The sequence below is a fragment of the Pleurodeles waltl genome, chromosome 1_1, assembly GCF_031143425.1.
Source record: "Pleurodeles waltl isolate 20211129_DDA chromosome 1_1, aPleWal1.hap1.20221129, whole genome shotgun sequence".
Taxonomy (NCBI): domain Eukaryota; kingdom Metazoa; phylum Chordata; class Amphibia; order Caudata; family Salamandridae; genus Pleurodeles; species Pleurodeles waltl.
The window spans coordinates 730,525,440-730,543,649 of NC_090436.1; the positions used below are offsets into that span (position 1 = coordinate 730,525,440).

General features: G+C 44.6%; 1 protein-coding gene across 1 annotated transcript in view; it reads left to right on the forward strand.

Annotated features, from left to right (window-relative positions):
* The window catches only part of ROR2 (receptor tyrosine kinase like orphan receptor 2), a 228,377-nt gene that overhangs the window by 147,694 nt on the left and 62,473 nt on the right, over positions 1-18,210 (forward strand). Inside the window, exon 2 of the mRNA XM_069227391.1 lies at positions 5,185-5,262. Coding sequence (XP_069083492.1) covers positions 5,185-5,262 — 78 coding nt within the window. The remainder of the gene's footprint in view (positions 1-5,184; positions 5,263-18,210) is intronic.

The window sequence follows — 18,210 nt, forward strand, 5'->3', positions numbered from 1 at the left end:
AGGCCCCGATTCAGCACCATAAGTAGCCTGGCGCTCGCAGCCAAAGTAATCAGATTGGCAGCGGAATCAAAGTCCACACAGGGCCCATTGTCTGGAGAGTGCCCCAAGTTGGCAATTCGAGGAAGGTCAACAACGTTAATTTTTATGAAGAAAATATTAGGGAGGAATCAAAATGAAGAGCTTGTTCATTTGTCGCTTAGCTGAGATTCCAAGGGTAAAAGTCAAAGTTCAAGCCCTGTGGGAAAAGGTTATGATGCATGAGACCCTCATTCTGGAGGTTTTTCCGCCGTTCCCAGTGTAGCCCGATGAACTGGGAGTGGTCATTACTTTAAAAATATTGAATGACGTAGGACTTCATATGGAAGAATGAACTCTTAGAGGAACGGGGTGAAGGAGTGCTTCTAACAATTTCCTAAGGAGTATTTTGAGTGAAGGGAGACTGACTTTGGATCCGCCCTACTGCTAACCTATCCTGAAGGGTAGCCCTTGCCCCTTTCATGCGCTTCCTCTTTCAGAGAACTTGATATCCGCAACATGACGCCTGACATAATCAAATAATCAAGTCAGAGTTTTCCTTCCACATTTTTCCACACTGCAGGAATACTTGTATTTCTTCATCGGACAGCCTGAAAGGGGGGTGCATGAGGTGAACGACGTTTGCTGGTTGAGAACTGTCGCCTATAAGTGTACTGTAAGATACAAATCTACCGCCAAATTTGAACAGGTTTTCTTTGTGTTGTTGAACTCCCCCCCTAATATTTGTTATCTATAAAAATGACCTTTTTATCACCAAAACCTAGCCATCTTGTACGCTTGTCTGTAGTCTGTGTATGGATTACTAAAAAAATGGCGGCAATCGGAGAACAAACCTCTTCTGTCAAATAGGTATTTGTTTCTTACTATTAGTGAATTTGGCAGCGTAGTTGGCAGTGTGTGCCTTCTTTTGAAAAGAATAGTAAACCAATTGCGGTAAGGCAAGCTTTAAAACCGAGTCACTGTGAATCTGGTGACTTCAGAGTTTTATATTGGGTTTTGTTGAAAGCTGCTTCTCATCTTCATGTGCCCCCATTTTGTGAGGATTGATGAAACGTGATGGGTGCTGCTGAGCCCAGACATGGCCGGTGCCAGTCATGAGCTGCTGTCAGGTGGCATATTATCACCAGAAATGGCATGTTTAGTTGCATGTATGTACATTACTGTGCACTGAGGACTCCAAACAATGGAGCAAATTGATAGGAAGCGTTCACCCACCCATCAGTCACCAGCGTTCACCATGGCGTTTCTCTATGCCTTTTTTGGGAAATTTCAGATCTGACTTGAGGTGGGCATACCCCTCATCTAGAGGGTTTCTCACAATCCCTGCAGATGACAGAGGTGAGCTGCCACCAGAGACAGCCAGTGTGGTGTTATGTGCTCATCAGATATATGCAAAGGCATCACCATTTTCACCCTTAGCACATGGTCCAGGACCTCTGGTGAAAAGGTGTGTCGTCTAGACTTTCACCACTCTCGTGCTGTGTGCACGCCTCTCTTTGCTGGGACACAAACTGCACTCCACCTCTACATCCAGACTCCACCTAAGAAAATGTTCTCCCTGAGTGAATGTTGAGCTATGGGATTTGCAATGGGGAATGGGATTTTTTTCATTCGTATGGCAAACTACCTCCATTCATATTAAGAATGTGGCCAACACATCTTTGTGTGTCTGGTGCACAGTATTTATAGGCCAACTATAGGTTGTTGGTGACACTGTGAACTATTGTATGCAGTATTGACTATTGTCCTCTGGGCACAGACAGCACAAGCCCAGCTAGATGTTTTTTGTGGTGTGCAGGAGGAGGTTATTGTTCAGTCATCACCGTGGAAAATATTATTCAATAGATTAGTTTTTAATATAAGTCCATTAGATGTGACTTATGGTGGGTGTTTAACTTGTCTAAAATCTCCTCTCTTGGACAAAATTAAACTTTGCAAAAGACTAGCACTTCCAAATATCTTACAGAAATGCTCCTCAATATCGACTGTTATTTTGTGGGCGCTGGAAAGGTCAAGTGACTTTGAAGGGTGAAAAGGGTGCTGAAATATCTTGTAATCTAGCAGGTTCCTACTGAGGTAGAAAAAGTCTCTTTTGTATTCCTTTATGCATGAGCACAGATGGCACTTTTGTGCAGGAAGATGCATATTTGCTTCTGCGTGGTTAGGGTATCTCTGGTGAGTGGGTACGTGATGGTTTTTCGTAGGATGACAACTTTGTGCTGGTAAATGGCCTATGACAGTGGGTAATCACTCTTTCGGTTAGCATAAATAATTGTTGGGCGCATTCCCGGGACTGAATCCCTTCTTCAGTTTGGAACCCCACTCTTGTATTTTCATTGTGCCACAGACCTGTTATGCAGGACACAAGTTATCTTTCCAAGAGCATGTGATTATGTCAGTATGGGACACATAGGTTATAACATGACTCCGTGTTCTGAACACAGATGATGGCCCAAAATGAGGGACCAGACCAAGCCAAAAGTGTTCTGTGCTCAGTACAGTGAAATGTACCGGTCTCAGTAATCTCATCTCCATCTATAGTTAGATAGCCAAACTAGATATACTTGTAACCAATGAAAGGTCAGCTGTGTTTTTGTTTAATGTATCAATATATACTTTAAGTGATCACACTAAAAATGTGTTTACGTTTGCATGTTACACGTGGCAAGGGTGTGTTTTCTCTCATGGTCAGGAAATATTCCAAAGTCATTCCAAAGGGTGCAGAGCGGTAAAGTAAAATATGAAGTTGAGGTTTTGCTGGCTTGTAAATGTGGTTATGGTTACTTAAGGATATTACAAATCTTGACGTTGGACCTTGCTACTTGCTTGTGTTATTTTATTCAGAAGCTAATAAAACAAGTGTGATCTGTCTTGCTAAAGTGATTCATGAACAATCTTTAAACCCAGAGCTTGATCCCTGTTTAACTGGTTATAATGAAAACTCAGGCATGCACTTGTACATTTTCAATATATCATATTAAAGTTTTTAACTACTAAAGGAGAATTAGTCCTAAAAGTACTTTTTCCGGTATATTTTATTTCTTTAAGTCCTATTGTTCTAGAGGAGAACTGTTTCGTGCAGTGAAGATCAAGAAGGACATGTTGATCTTGATTGCATGATTTTTTTTCTACTAGAACAATGGGACTTATAGAGCCAATGTGAGATGATGCATTTAAACTTCCTTTACAGACTCAAGATCAGTGGACAAACCAAAATAAGTTTAAGTGCATCATCTCTCATTGGTTCTAAACATGGAACGGGTTCAGAAAATATCTAATGGTGTCTGCAAATTCCCAATAAACACTAAACTATAGTTGGGCACATGTATAGCCTGAATCAGACTTTTTAAATTATGTTATTGTATTTACTTGTTTTATTATGTTCTCAAATGACCAGTGCCATGCAGTGTCAGGTATTGTATTAACGTAACTTTGGGAGTTGAAAGGTGGGGCGGGTTGAGGATCCATGCAAAGATTTAAAAAAAATAAAACCTGGACCCTAGAGTCTTGGGAACCACATTGGCAATTGTAATCATATAAGAGGTCAGTATTCTCAAATTTGACTGTGGCTCACCCTTTGATATATCGAGCACCAAAAGGAAGACCTCTGGTGTCAACTCTTTAAAAAGTGTTTCTCCCAACCTGAATTTGTCCCAATGCACTCACAGTGTTGTGATATTTAAATGACATGTTATTCACTGGTTTTGGGCACCAATGCGGCTATGACGCTGCCTCCTTTTGAACACAATGGCTGTTGCATAGGGCTAGGGAGCTTCCTTGAGGAGAGCTGAAGTAGGAGGTGTACTCCTGTAGATTATGTACAACATAAGCAATTCTTTTGAGTAAGTATAGTGGAAAAGGAGTTGGACTGGAAATATATTATTGTGTAGATTTCTGTGATGTACTCTAGGAATTCCTGACAATATGTACAACTTTTCTACTCACTTGGGCGATGGTGTGTAAACAGACACCCCTCTCACAGTAAACCCATGAGAAAAACCATAACCACTAACACACACATGCTAGGAGGCCAAGCAGTAGCCAAATGTGTGGTAAAATAACAATAGAACATACTACAAAGCAAACTCATGAGATCGCGGAGCACTTGAGCATTGCAGTTGCTTTACAACTAGTAGGATGTGCGCTTTCAATTGTAGGAAATTTAGAACAACATGGGGGCAGTTGGGCTGGCTTGTCCAAAATTCAACAACTTGCCTGATTCGGCCCAATAAAAATTGTGATTGAATTTTCTTGCAAAAAATATTTTTGCAGGCTTTTTTCCTGCGATTGATGTTTCTTGTGGGCATTTTCTTGCACAGCACTACATTTGGCTAATGTTTTCAACCACTGAGTCTTTTTTTAAATTGTGCATTATTCATGAAAATTGTGAAGTTTAAAAAAAATCAGCTTCCTCATGTTACCGAGGATCGACCGTCTCATTTTTGCACACCCCTAAGTACTATTAAGCTAGCGAAGCTCATGCTTGTTCGGTTACTTTGCTTTCTCAACAGCAGTAGCATGGTTTCAGAATAGATTAACACTTGTTAGAAATTAAATGACACATCTTACACATGTGAAGCAAATGCACGAAACAATTTGTAGAAAGGAGCAATGAAACCAAAGAGTTATACATCTGACATATGGCGGGGAGTGGGGGAATACTATTAAAATAGCTGCCAGGGACATTCTCAAGAGAGAACCAGTAGATAAGAAGCTAGTTGAACATCAGAAAACTGTAATGGAAAAGGAGACCACTCCTCCTGCTTGAAAAATATATCCTTTCCCTACCATTATTATTAGGGTATAGTAAGACTAATGTTATGTTATGGATATTAAAATGAGGATGCAGTCTAGTTCCCTAAACCCATAGTCCGATTACTGTATGAGCCTCATAAGTGTGACAATCAAAGCAAAGAATCGGATGAACACAGCACTTTCTTGTTAATTGGTCCAATGGATAGAGGAGTTTTGCAAAGCTGCTGTAATTTCGTGTATTTCTACAAGTACACCAGAGACTTAAAAATGGTTGATTACAAGTACCTCTAACCATAGGCTAGCAAGTACGTCTAACCATAGGCTATGTTTCTAATAAGTGTCGGCAGCAAATATTATCTGTTGTTAAATGGTAATTGCTTGTTTTTCTCCTAGGTGAAATGGAGGTGCCTGAGTCGCATGATCCTCTGGGTCAGATGGACCGACATGATCAACTTGTTCCCACACCAAAAGGTAAAGGGGATCAATGAATGTTTGCATTTCTAGAAGCACACAAGCGTATTTTGATGTACTAGTGCGCCGTGTGCCTTAATATCAGTAACACACTGACTCTTGCTTGACCCTCCATGCTCCCTGGTACCACACTCTTCTTCTATATTGCCTTCTGCTCATCTTGTGGTCTGTCTCACTCTTTGTTCCTCATCTCAGTTATGTTAAACAACTTGTTGGTGGCATCTAGTGCAGAACGCAAACCACGCCCAGGTAAAGGTTTTTGATAGAGTTAATGGCAAGAAGTGAGGCAAAGAGTTTTAAATAGCATAGGTTCTATATAAAAGGTTCGATATAAAAGTATACACTTCTTGGTATGCATGTGAAAACTTTTGCAGTAAGAAGTAGAAACACTTTGTAAGATTTGGAATTGAGCTTGAGCAGGCTCGCAGTGGGCTCTGGGATGTCATCTGAGGCAACAGCCTTATGATATACTTAACTGCTTAAAAACACATAAGCACAAGGTCATGTGTTTTGGCAGAGGAATTGCAAGGATCAATACACGAATTATGAGGAACAGTGAACCTATCACAGCAAGCGGTACAGAAATCTCGAACCAACCACAGAATGCATAAGAAGCAGCAGTAGTACAGAAATCTTGAGCTGTACAACGGCCGTACAGAAATGTCTAGCTTTACCACGGAATGCATAATTAGCAGCCTTAGAGAAATCTTGAGCCATACCACAGAATGCATAAGAAGCTGCAGTACGGAAATCTCGACCATAGCACAAAATGCATAGGAAGCAGCAGTACTGAAGTATTGAGCCGTACCACAGAATGCATAATAAGCAGCAGTAGAGAAATCTAGAGCATAGCATAACACAAAATGTATTAGAATTAGTACATCAATTATAGAATGCAGAACAAGAATCACGAGCATAGCACAGAAATCATAAGAAGCAGTACGGCAATACTAGAATTATAAGTGAGTGAGCCACTGAAAGCCCAAGCCAGATGCTTGGCTCTTGCTCTATTTAAGGGCTTATTGGACACATGGCCTGGTACCGCCAAGGCCTCCCGCCTACCCCCCCAAAGTCCACCCTCCTGCATGACCCAGCAACACTTTTAGGAAATAAAACTCAACCTTTTGAGTTAGGGGGTCATAAACCCCAGCCGTATTTTATTTACAACAAAAATCATAAATCAGTCATCAAAAAGTTTATGCAGTAACCCCAACATATTTACATATTAGTTTACATTTGTAGATGTCTAGCCTTAACAGAGTATGCTAGTAGATTGGAATTCCTATAATTATCTAAAGACAGCTCCTGCGTATCTACTTCAGTGACTGCGGATGAGATCATGACTGAATCAAAAGGAGACGCCCCAGTCCTTGCTCCACCCCATTGCTAGGTGGCCATGGGGTTGGCCTTCCATATGGGAGCATCTTACTCTCCTTCAGATCTTCTTAGGTGCAATTCCTGCGCAGGGAGCCGGCCTGCCCACCAGGATACCTACCTCGGGTGCCCCCTCCGCCCTCAGGCTCCATCCCCCCAAGGGCCAGTGCTAGCCTCGATCTTTGCCCATGCGCGGGTGGTTGGCCCTGGGGACCAGATGCTGGTGACCACTCACAACCTCCGCACCCCTGGATGTCGTCTTCACAGACCAGCCAGCAGGTTTCCTGCTCTGGTAAGAAAAGGTAAAGCTGGTTGTCCCATCAATCATGATCTCACTCCGCAAGACATAACGTGCGACAAACATACTTTCACGATGAAGCTATCCACACTGTGTGGGGAGTAGCAGATAACAGCTGTTCCAACAAGAATAATGAATGCCAGGTAACATGGACAAGCAGAGCAACACCAGAGAGCATAAACAAACAACATCCGATCAATTGCCATGGGGGAGGTGGGTGGGTTTTTTGGGCTGTTTTCATCACAAGGAGGATCCGGGAGTGGGCAGCAAGCAGAAGCGAAAGACGCCAGAACCCCTTTTTATGGGTGAGGCCAGCGTGCATCACCCCTTCGTGCAGCCCGGGAGCACTAGAAGTGCCTCCGGGGCCACCCTAATTCCTTCTTCCAATCATTGGGAGCCTTACTTGGGGGTCAGGCGCGTTGCGCCATCCTGCCGCCCACCCCCATCGAGGGGCTCCTGGCCTGGAGTAGTTGGCATATGCGCCCTGAGTTGGGGGAGCCCCGCGCATGCAAGCCCAAGACGAGATGAGCTTTCATGTGGCTTCTGTTTGCCACCCACGCTCTACCTTCGTGCGCCAAGAATTAAAAACAAAGCATACATCTTTGATGTTAAAAAGGAGACAAACAGATCCCCACTGAGTGGCTGTAATGCACAACGTGAAACAAATAGTCGTGTATCAATCCTGGTTTCCCTGCTTCATCAAATTGTGTGCTCTTCGACAAATATTTAATTTCACAAAGCCTCATTTTTCTTCATTATCACATATGATAATGCATGTTAGGTCAGGATGTGCGCTGTACAAAAACCTCTTGTGTTTGATTAAATAAACTACAATGTCGCTCCATCTTTAATATGGATCTAGCCCACATAGGGAATGCACAGAACTGACTTGCTTCTTAGTTCTTAACAGTGTTGCAGCCGCGGAGGGGGCAGGCATGTTTCTAAATGTTAACAATTACCCCTCAATGGAGTGATATAATCTGATGTGCTAAAATGAAACTGTTCCGCTTGTTAAAGACATCCACTTTTTGCATTTTGAAGAGATTTTAGCAAATTTTAACATGATGGTTGTTTCATGGTTTGCATCATGCCAACTATTTCCATGACTCCAGCCCCTTTGTCTTGGCTGTTGCTCGACACTTCCTTTTAACTTGTTGGCAGGCCCACCTCTGACTCGGATAATTACTGCAGCATCACTGCAATCCCAGGCGCAGCACAGAATGCTCAAGGAGCAGTCCTTAGAACGCAGGATAATCACTGTAGCAGTGCAGAGCTACAGGATTTCTGTAGAGAGCTCAGTTCCAGGGTAGTGGAGGACTCCCAACGTATGAGGCAAGGGGTTTGCTGGTCATAGGCACATCTGTAAGAGTGCGCCATGTTCCTTAATTAAAAGAAAACAATTCTACCGCACGAGGAAACCCCATATCACTCACAAAAGAGAGGGAGTGTTTTTATCCCCCCGGGAGTCCGCGTTTCAAGTAAAGGTGCATTTGGCTGTGCTTTTCTCAGTCTCCACAGGAGTATGGGGGACGTCAAATGGTGCCCCTCCGGCGGAGGGCTCTAGATTAGATAAAGCAGGACTCCTGCTGTGTGTACAGTGTTTGACGAGGCCTGCGTCCTGCCGCGCAGCCATCTCATACATCACAAAGTCCGCTTGGCTGACAGCATCAGAGGCTGCTGGGCGGGGCGCTAGAGGGTTGTGCGTTCTGTGTCTCGGTAGCAAATTCTAAAGACGCCATGAAGGACTGATTATTTGCAATGAGAGCGGTGCAGATGTGTTGTGTGCGTGCTCATGCCGCGAGGTCAGAGAGAAAACTTTACTGGAGGTCACGGAAATCCAAGATATTTGTAAACACAGGAGGCCCTGCTCTTTATTGGAAGAGCTCATAAACGGAGACCGGTCATTTGCTGTACGAGCCTTTGACTCAGTCAATGCTGCCATTATTTAAAGGGATGCATTTCAGAGACTGGTCACACACGCTGCATTTACTGCTTCCTTTGTGGGGTCAGCGTTTCCCAGGAATGCTCTGAAATGCTCATTGTTAATGACGTGTCTGGCTGCAGCAACGAGAATGCTACTACAGTAGTACGCAGTGAAAATGTTTATATTTTTTGTGCCCAGCGTCCGTTGCTGGGCAGTGTAACTTCCCCCAGGGGAGGTTTAACACCACCACAGGCCTCCCGGAAGGGGAGGGCCGAGGGACACCACGGAGAGATGATGAGATTGGGGAAGGCACATTACTGGGGAGACGTCTAACGACACTAAACCTAGAATAATGGTTTTCTGACACAGCTAATATGGTACTTTAGTAATCGTGTTTTAAGTAAACACGGGGGAGCGCACGTTTACCAAGGTACTCTCTAATTCTGATGTATCAGGTCTTTAGCGTTACAAATGTGTATTCACGTCCAGGCCTGCATTGGTACTAATGTGTTAAGCCAAAACGCTCTCTTTGTAGTCTTAGGTTTAAGCTCCCTCAAAGTAAGGATACAGGGCAGTGAAGCACTTTAGTGCCACAGACCTTTGCATATACTTAGTTACAGCCAACACAAGGTCTCCGCGGGCTCAGTGAAATCATTACAGATATGGTACATCTATCGCCTCACAGACATCCACGAATGACAGCGGCACTCTCCGTTCCGGTACTTAATTAATTTTTATTTTATTTTCAACTGTAAAAAGTGATCTCAATGAAAGTGAAAATCTGACTTAAATACAGCTGTAGATTGGTTGATTTTTGGTCCTGACGGTGATATGCGTCGACTTTCGATTGTTGACGCAAACTTCGTATTCTTCATGCATTAAGGGCTATCAACTTTGAAAGTGACGAGACTACACAGAAGCCAGAAAATGTACCACGCAAGCACAGTACCATCACTCTCAGCGGAATTCAAGGGCGTTCTCTCATAGATTTTTTTTTTTTTTTAAAGCAGGCCCATTTCGCAGCAGAAACATTCAGCTCGGCCAAAAATGCCTGGGGTTCTGAAAGGGCAACAATTAATGATTCCATTACTTTCATCATGTGCTTTCCAGGTTTTAACTGTCCAGAGAATTACTGGTGGTTCTCCTCCTCCAAGAAATCTTCAAAAATTGGAGCCAAGCATTATGTTTTTCAGCACAATTTCCACCCAAAAATGGCCGCAAAGATAGAATTATCCCTGACAGTTCAGAGAATCTGGGTTTGTAGTTCACATGGCTTTTTTGTTTTCAAAAGTATGTTACATCTTACTTCACTTATGTATTCCGCTTCCTTTTATTTTTACGCCTTGCCTCAGACAGCCCATGCACTGTCGCTTACAAGACATTTTGTTTAGTTATAAGGTCTTACAGCCCGGCCATTGCTTATCATTGTTTGGCTTCTTTGGCACTCATTTCCCTGCTTTTCTTTGGACAGCACATTCTGGCTTCACTTGCTCTTCTTGTGTTTGTACCTCTCCTTGAGCATGGCCAAGGTACTGTGTTGTTGCCCAAAGTCCTTCCTCTGCTTCCGTTTCGAGAGCTTCTTTTTTTCTTTTAGTTGCAGTACTCCGTAAGTGTACATGTGTTGCCGGCTATCACCTCCACTCCCATCCCGCTCCACATTGTTGTGCTGACTACTATTTTCTTTTGGCTTGGTGGGGATGCTTTTATTGAGAAAGAAGGATGGGCCAATGTCTGTAGAGTTCTTACATTTCATTTGTGACACTTGTGATGCCTGCTTTTTCAGTCTCCTTCCTTCAGTGGCACCCAAGTGGTTTGCACTTTCACGTCCACTGTGACAGAAGGGCTTTGCCTCTTTATAAAGCCACAGTGTGCCTGTCTCCCACCACACTGTCACAGAGAAAGCATTTCACCATAAATCAAGGACAGGATTATTTGCATCACCAATTGACTCTGTGACAAAAAATGATGCCACACGATACTAGTGACAACGCAGAAATTGATATGCACCTCACTTTGGGACATGGTGGCATCACCTGTGATTACGTCATGGAAAGGGGTAAAATGCCCGAGATAAACAAGACTTAAATAAAATCAAGTCATAGCAAAGCAACATGCAACATTTCCGAACCAAGAGGAATACTCGTAGTCGGCCAATCAAAATAATAGCGCGGCACAACTGTATGTTAATGACTTAAAAATCTAAGGCAATGGAGCTTCTTCCCTAGCAGAGCAGCCTTGAATACAGATGATAGCCGACTATAAAGAGACATACAGTCCTGCAAGATAGCAAGGGAAATGTTGTGACTCTCAGTAGTGGTGGTAAGCTTCATCCCCCTACTGGCTGGTTCAAAGGGAACAAACAGGGAATCAGAACAGCAAAACTCCCTCATCCGTGTCTATCTACATGTGTATTCCCCCTGCAGAAATCCAAGGAAATGTGAAACATAATGACAGGAAAGATTCCTAAACTTTAGAAAGAATTGTGGGAGTCAAAATACCGCCAGGATGCAAAACCTTCCTTTTTGAAAAGAAATCTAAGTAAGGTTTTTATGATAGAAAGGAATTGTATGTCAGATTATCATTTACATAAATATCATGTGATATATATTGTGTCCTGAATACGATTTACAAAAATATTGTCCAGCTGGGGTAGATTTTGTTATAAAGTCCAACGAGGGGATATTTTTGTAAATTATATTTTTGTAAATGATATTTTAGAGACACTATATGCTGACAACAATATTCTAGTAACACACCCAAAAAATGCTTTTTGACATGCTTAAGAAAATAACCTTTCCCTAATCCATATTATTAAGGCTATTAGCCCTTAGGAAGGCTGGCCTGTTCTACTAGGATTACTGGGCTGGGAGTAAGGAGGCCTACTGCTTCCTTTAACTTCAGCAAGTTGTGAAAGCCAGGACTGGCACATGTATGTTTATTAAAATCATAGTGCACTGACAAACAACTAGTAAAGCATTGCCATTGTAACTGAGCCTTAGGTAGCAACCATGCTTCTTTTTTCCAGTTGCATCTTCATATCGCTGTCCACCCCCCCATCTCCCCCCACACACAGCATCCTTCTCTGTTCCTGCCACCTCCCCAGGGGCATTCTAACTACAGTGCTATTACCACATACAGTTGCAGTGTTCAGACACAGCAAGGCTGTGGCAGACTGATTCCCTCTAACTGTAGAATGTCATTGCCCCTGCTTAGCCAGTATGAGTTGCTTTCAATCTACACTTTCTACAACCACTGCCTATTTACAGATGCGCTCCCCAGTATGAGTGCAAGCCTTTCCCGGGAGAAGGAGCTGCAACAGAACCTGTCTTCAAAGGCACCGCAAAGGTGGTCAGAAGGAGTGTACGCTATAGGAATGGCAAATAAGAGCTGCACGAAGAGTGGAGGGAAGGCGCTGCATTCTTGAGTCTGAGGCACTGGGTGTGAGCGCAGAAAAGAGTGGGGAGTGCAGTGGTGAGGTGCTGGGATTATGGAGGCGAGGGTTGTGGGGACATGACAGTGAGGCAAAGGGTGAACACTGAAGAGACACCAGAAGTGGAGTGTGTAATTGTAATTGTAATTGTAATCGTATTTATATAGCGCTTACTACCCCTGACGAGGCGTCGAAGCGCTTTTCGATGAGTAGCACGCTACTCCGGTACCCAACAAGAATTAGTGATGGATTAGTATAATTTAATAAGGAGTACAGTTTTAGTATTATTATGAGTTAATTTGAGTTGCGGATATGAGAGTTTGTTAGTTAGATTGACTGGAGTAAGGGAGGGGTGGAGGAGGAAAGAAATCCAGAAGTGTTAATTGGGAGTTTATCCTTCATTTGCTCCATCCAAAGGCTTGAGATGAATAAAAGGGGGGCGGAGGGGAAAGAGGATGTGGAAGGGTTAGGGAGAGCATAGTAGCAGGGTGAGATGAATGCAGGAGAATTTAGTAGGGTTGTGTGGGAGGTCACAGAGGTAGAGTGAGGTTTGGTGAGTTAGATGTGGGGGTGGAGGGATGAGCTTAGGCAGAGATATTTAGGAGATGGAAGTGGTCGAAGGGATTTGGGATGAGTCCGAGTGAGAATGGAGGATAGTTTGATAGAGACATGACATAAGAGCGATGAGTAGATAAGTGTGATAAAAAGAGAGCAGAAATTCATAGAAACATGCCAGGCACAGAAACAACATATACACATATATATATTTATACACACACACACATGACTATACACACACATCTGCACATACAATACATAATTAGAAACATGGGTAAAAAATACTTAGTCGTCCATCCATCATCCTGGTAAAAAGGCGGGAACTCCCCCACCTACCTCGAGGGTGGACGGGGCGTGGCCCAGCGGGCGGAGCCCACAGGTGCTCCACAAAGGGAGAAACCCTCCACTCTGTGTCTCCAGCAGAGGAAGACAGAAACCGCGCGTCCCAGTCAGACACAGACCACGCTCCAGCACATCATCAGCTCACCTCCAGGAAGGATTCCAGATCCCCTCCGCCATGGGATCTCTGAGCGCACAGCCCCGCCCCGCCCCATCCCTGCTAAGCCCAAGAGCCAGGGTGGGCCGTCCTTTCCAGAAGGTGAGCTTCAACCGCGGCATCTGCCGCGTCCACATTCTACACTAGGGTACGTGATGGGCCACGGGGGCAAAACGTCTTCAGCAACCTTGTGTGCCCCCGGCAATGTCATTGCCACTAGTGCGTCCCCGCGGAGATGTCCTCGCGCCCCTGCGCATCAACGACGCACCACGCGAGTCGGCGGCAAACGCAGTGGGGTCGCCTTGGAAAGCTGTCCATCATTCTGGCAAGAGGTGGGAATTCCCCTACCTACTTCGAGGGTTGACGGGGCGTGGCTCAGCGGGCGGAGCTTACAGGTGCTTCATAAAGGGAGAACCTTCTACTCTGTGTCTCCAGGAGAGGAAGATAGAAACCGCGCGTCACAGTCAGATACAGATTACGCTCCAGTACATCATCAGTTCACCTCCAGGAAGGATTCTGGATCTTCCTCTGCTATGGGATCTCTGAGCGCACAGCCTTGCTTTATCTTTGCCAAGCCCGAGAGTTAGGGTGGCTTGTCCTTTCCAGAAGCTGAGCTTCGACTGCGGCACCTGCTACGTTTATATTGGTAAGTGCTTCCTTTGAGGTTTAGTTTCTGTAAAATGAGCATCGTGGCCTACACAACCGGAGTATTTTCTACGAGTATGTCAGTAAGCGTTACCTAGCATGTTTTATACACCCTGTTTATATTGTACACTAGGGGTACGTGATGGGCCACGGGGTGAACGTCTCCAGCAACCTTGTGTGCCTTTGGCAATGTTATTGTTACTAGTGCGTCTTTGTGGAGATGTCCTCGTGCTTCGGCGCATCAACAACGCACCACCGGAAACGGCGGTAAACACAGGGGGTCGTTTTGGAAAGCTGTCCATCATCCTGGTAAAAGACGGGAATTCCTTTACCTACTTCGAGGGTGGACGGGGTGTGGCTCAGCGGGCGGAGCTTACAGGTGCTTCATAAAGGGAGAACCTTCTACTCTGTGCCTCCAGGAGAGGAAGATAGAACCCGCGCGTCACAGTCAGATACAGATTACGCTCTAGTACATCATCAGTTCACCTCCAGGAAGGATTCTGGATCTTTTTTTGCTATGGGATCTCTGAGCGCACAGCCTTGCTTTATCTTTGCCAAGCCCGAGAGTTAGGGTGGCTTGTCCTTTCCAGAAGCTGAGCTTCAACTGGGGCACCTGCTACATTTATATTGGTAAGTGTTTCCTGTTGAGGTTTAGTTTCTGTAAACATGAGCATCGTGACCGAACCAACCGGAGTATTTTCTACGAGTATGTCAGTAAGCGTTACCTAGCATGTTTTATACGCCCCGTTTATATTGTACACTAGGGGTACCTGATGGGCCACGGGGTAAACGTCTCCAGCAACCTTGTGTGCCTTTGGCAATGTTATTGTTACTAGTGTGTCTCTGTGGAGATGTCCTCGTGCTTCTGTGCATCAACAACGCACCACCGGAATCGGCGGTAAACGCAGTGGGGTCGTTTTGGAAAGCTGTTCATCATCCTGGTAAAAGGCGGGAATTCCTTTACATACTTCGAGGGTGGACGGGGCGTGGCTCAGCGGGCGGAGCTTACAGGTGCTTCATAAAGGGAGAACCTTCTACTCTGTGCCTCCAGGAGAGGAAGATAGAACCCGCGCGTCACATTCAGATACAGATTACGCTCTAGTACATCATCAGTTCACCTCCAGGAAGGATTCTGGATCTTTTTTTGCTATGGGATCTCTGAGCGCACAGCCTTGCTTTATCTTTGCCAAGCCCGAGAGTTAGGGTGGCTTGTCCTTTCCAGAAGCTGAGCTTCAACTGGGGCACCTGCTACGTTTATATTGGTAAGTGTTTCCTGTTGAGGTTTAGTTTCTGTAAAAATGAGCATCGTGACCGAAACCAACCGGAGTATTTTCTACGAGTATGTCAGTAAGCGTTACCTAGCATGTTTTATATGCCCCGTTTATATTGTACACTAGGGGTACCTGATGGGCCACGGGGTAAACGTCTCCAGCAACCTTGTGTGCCATTGGCAATGTTATTGTTACTAGTGTGTCTCTGTGGAGATGTCCTCGTGCTTCTGTGCATCAACAACGCACCACCGGAATCGGCGGTAAACGCAGTGGGGTCGTTTTGGAAAGCTGTCCGTCATCCTGGTAAAAGGCGGGAATTCCTTTACCTACTTCGAGGGTGGACGGGGCGTGGCTCAGCGGGCGGAGCTTACAGGTGCTTCATAAAGGGAGAACCTTCTACTCTGTGCCTCCAGGAGAGGAAGATAGAACCCGCGCGTCACAGTCAGATACAGATTACGCTCTAGTACATCATCAGTTCACCTCCAGGAAGGATTCTGGATCTTTTTTTGCTATGGGATCTCTGAGCGCACAGCCTTGCTTTCTTTGCCAAGCCCGAGAGTTAGGGTGGCTTGTCCTTTCCAGAAGCTGAGCTTCAACTGGGGCACCTGCTACGTTTATATTGGTAAGTGTTTCCTGTTAAGGTTTAGTTTCTGTAAAAATGAGCATCGTGACCGAACCAACCGGAGTATTTTCTACGAGTATGTCAGTAAGCGTTACCTAGCATGTTTTATACGCCCCGTTTATATTGTACACTAGGGGTACCTGACGGGCCACGGGGTAAACGTCTCCAGCAACCTTGTGTGCCTTTGGCAATGTTATTGTTACTAGTGTGTCTCTGTGGAGATGTCCTCGTGCTTCTGTGCATCAACAACGCACCACCGGAATCGGCGGTAAACGCAGTGGGGTCGTTTTGGAAAGCTGTCCGTCATCCTGGTAAAAGGCGGGAATTCCTTTACCTACATTCGAGGGTGGACGGGGCGTGGCTCAGCGGGCGGAGCTTACAGGTGCTTCATAAAGGGAGAACCTTCTACTCTGTGTCTCCAGGAGAGGGAGATAGAACCTGCGCGTCACAGTCAGATACAGATTACGCTCTAGTACATCATCAGTTCACCTCCAGGAAGGATTCTAGATCTTTTTCTGCTATGGGATCTCTGGGCGCACAGCCTTGCTTTAGTTTCCAAAGAAACTATAAATCAATAGAAATATACATATAATCTGAAAAAAAAAAATTATCCCCATAGGCATATGCAGTTCATAGTTGTTTGAAAAAGGTGGTTATGAAGGAAAGAGCCAACTCTTGAGTAGTTTCCTGAAAACAAGAAAGTTATCTGTGGCTCTTATAGTTGGGGGTAATGAATTCCATAGTTTGGCTGCTTGGACGGAGAAGGATGTACCACCTACAGTCTTTTTCTTGTATGGTGGTGTTCTAAGGCGGGGTGCCAGTCTTGAGCGGAGGGTTCTTTGTTGGATGTATTTGGTAATTTTCTTTCTGATGAAAAGCGGTCCTGTTCCATGTATAGCTTTGTGGGTGATACAAAGCAGCTTGAAAGTGCATCTTCTGGCAACGGGTAGCCAGTGTAGTGCTCTCAAGGCAGGGGAGATGTGGGCTTGCTGCTTTATATGTAGTAGTAGCCTGGCTGCGGAATTCTGGATACGTTGTAGTTTTTTCATAACAGATAGAGATGATCCATGGTAGAGGCTATTGGCATAATCCAGTTTGGATAATACAAGTGAGATAGTAGCTTGCACCTTGTGTGGAAATCCGAGGTGAGGGAAAATGCGTCGTAAAGTCTTTAAGGTGATGAAGCTTGTGCGTGCTAATTTGTCTACTTGGGCATTCAAAGTTAGTTTGGAATCCATGGTGATTCCTAGGTTTTTCACTTCCTTGGATAATTGAGGAGGTGGTCCGAGATCGTCAGGCCAGCCGCACAGAGGGTCATAATGTTTCCAGTCACCACATGTGAGTATTTCAGTTTTGGAGGTATTTAGTTTGAGATGGCTCCAGGTCATCCACTGATCAACGGCTCTGAGGCAACTGAAGATTTGAGAGTTTTCAATGTTTTTGGGGTCTTCTAATTGAAGTAGTATTTGTGTGTCATCTGCATAGTTGTAGCATGTGAGATGGAAATCATTGATCAGTTCTGGTAAAGATATCATGTAGATGTTAAAAAGCAAAGGTGAGATGATTGACCCTTGGGGGACCCCTGTTTTTGTGAGGTAGGGTTCGGATGAGAAGGGGGGTGAGTGGATGATATTTGTTCTTTTTTGGAGATAGGAAGTAATCCAGTCGAGCGCAATCCCTTGTATGCCGGCTTCGTGGAGTCTTTGAGTTAGGGTGTCATGGTCAACTGTATCAAAGGCAGCTGAGAGGTCCAAGAGAAGTAGTGCAGCAACTCCATTTCGGTCAACTGTGTTTTTAAGATCGTCCCAGATTGCCATGAGTGCCGATTCAGTGCTTCTTCCTGGGCGGAATCCAGTTTGGAAGTCTGAAAGTATAGAGTTGTCTTCAATGAATTGTGACATCTGGGCGAATGCTGCTCTATCAATTTGCCCAGGAAAGGTCCATTTGTGATAGGTCTGTAGTTGTTTGGGTCTTGCAGGTCTAGATTTGTTTTCTTTAATAATGGTCGTATGTATGCCTTTTTCAGGTCTGTAGGAAAAGTTCCTGAAGTTAAAGAGTTGTTGATGATTCTTCTTACAGGTGTGGCAGCGGAAGTAGATAGCAGAATGTTCTTGAAGATCTGTGGTGGGCAAGGGTCAGAAGGGCAACCAGAAGGTCTGCTTGCTTTGACCAAATCCATAAATTCATCCTGGGATATTTGTTTGAAGGACTGTAGAGGTTGGGATGGTTTATTCTTAAAGGGTATTTTAGTAAAGGGGTTGGTGCTGATGGTTTTCTTCTGTTTTAAATAGGAGTCCAGTGTGTCTGCCTTGGTTGTGTAGTGAGTTGCC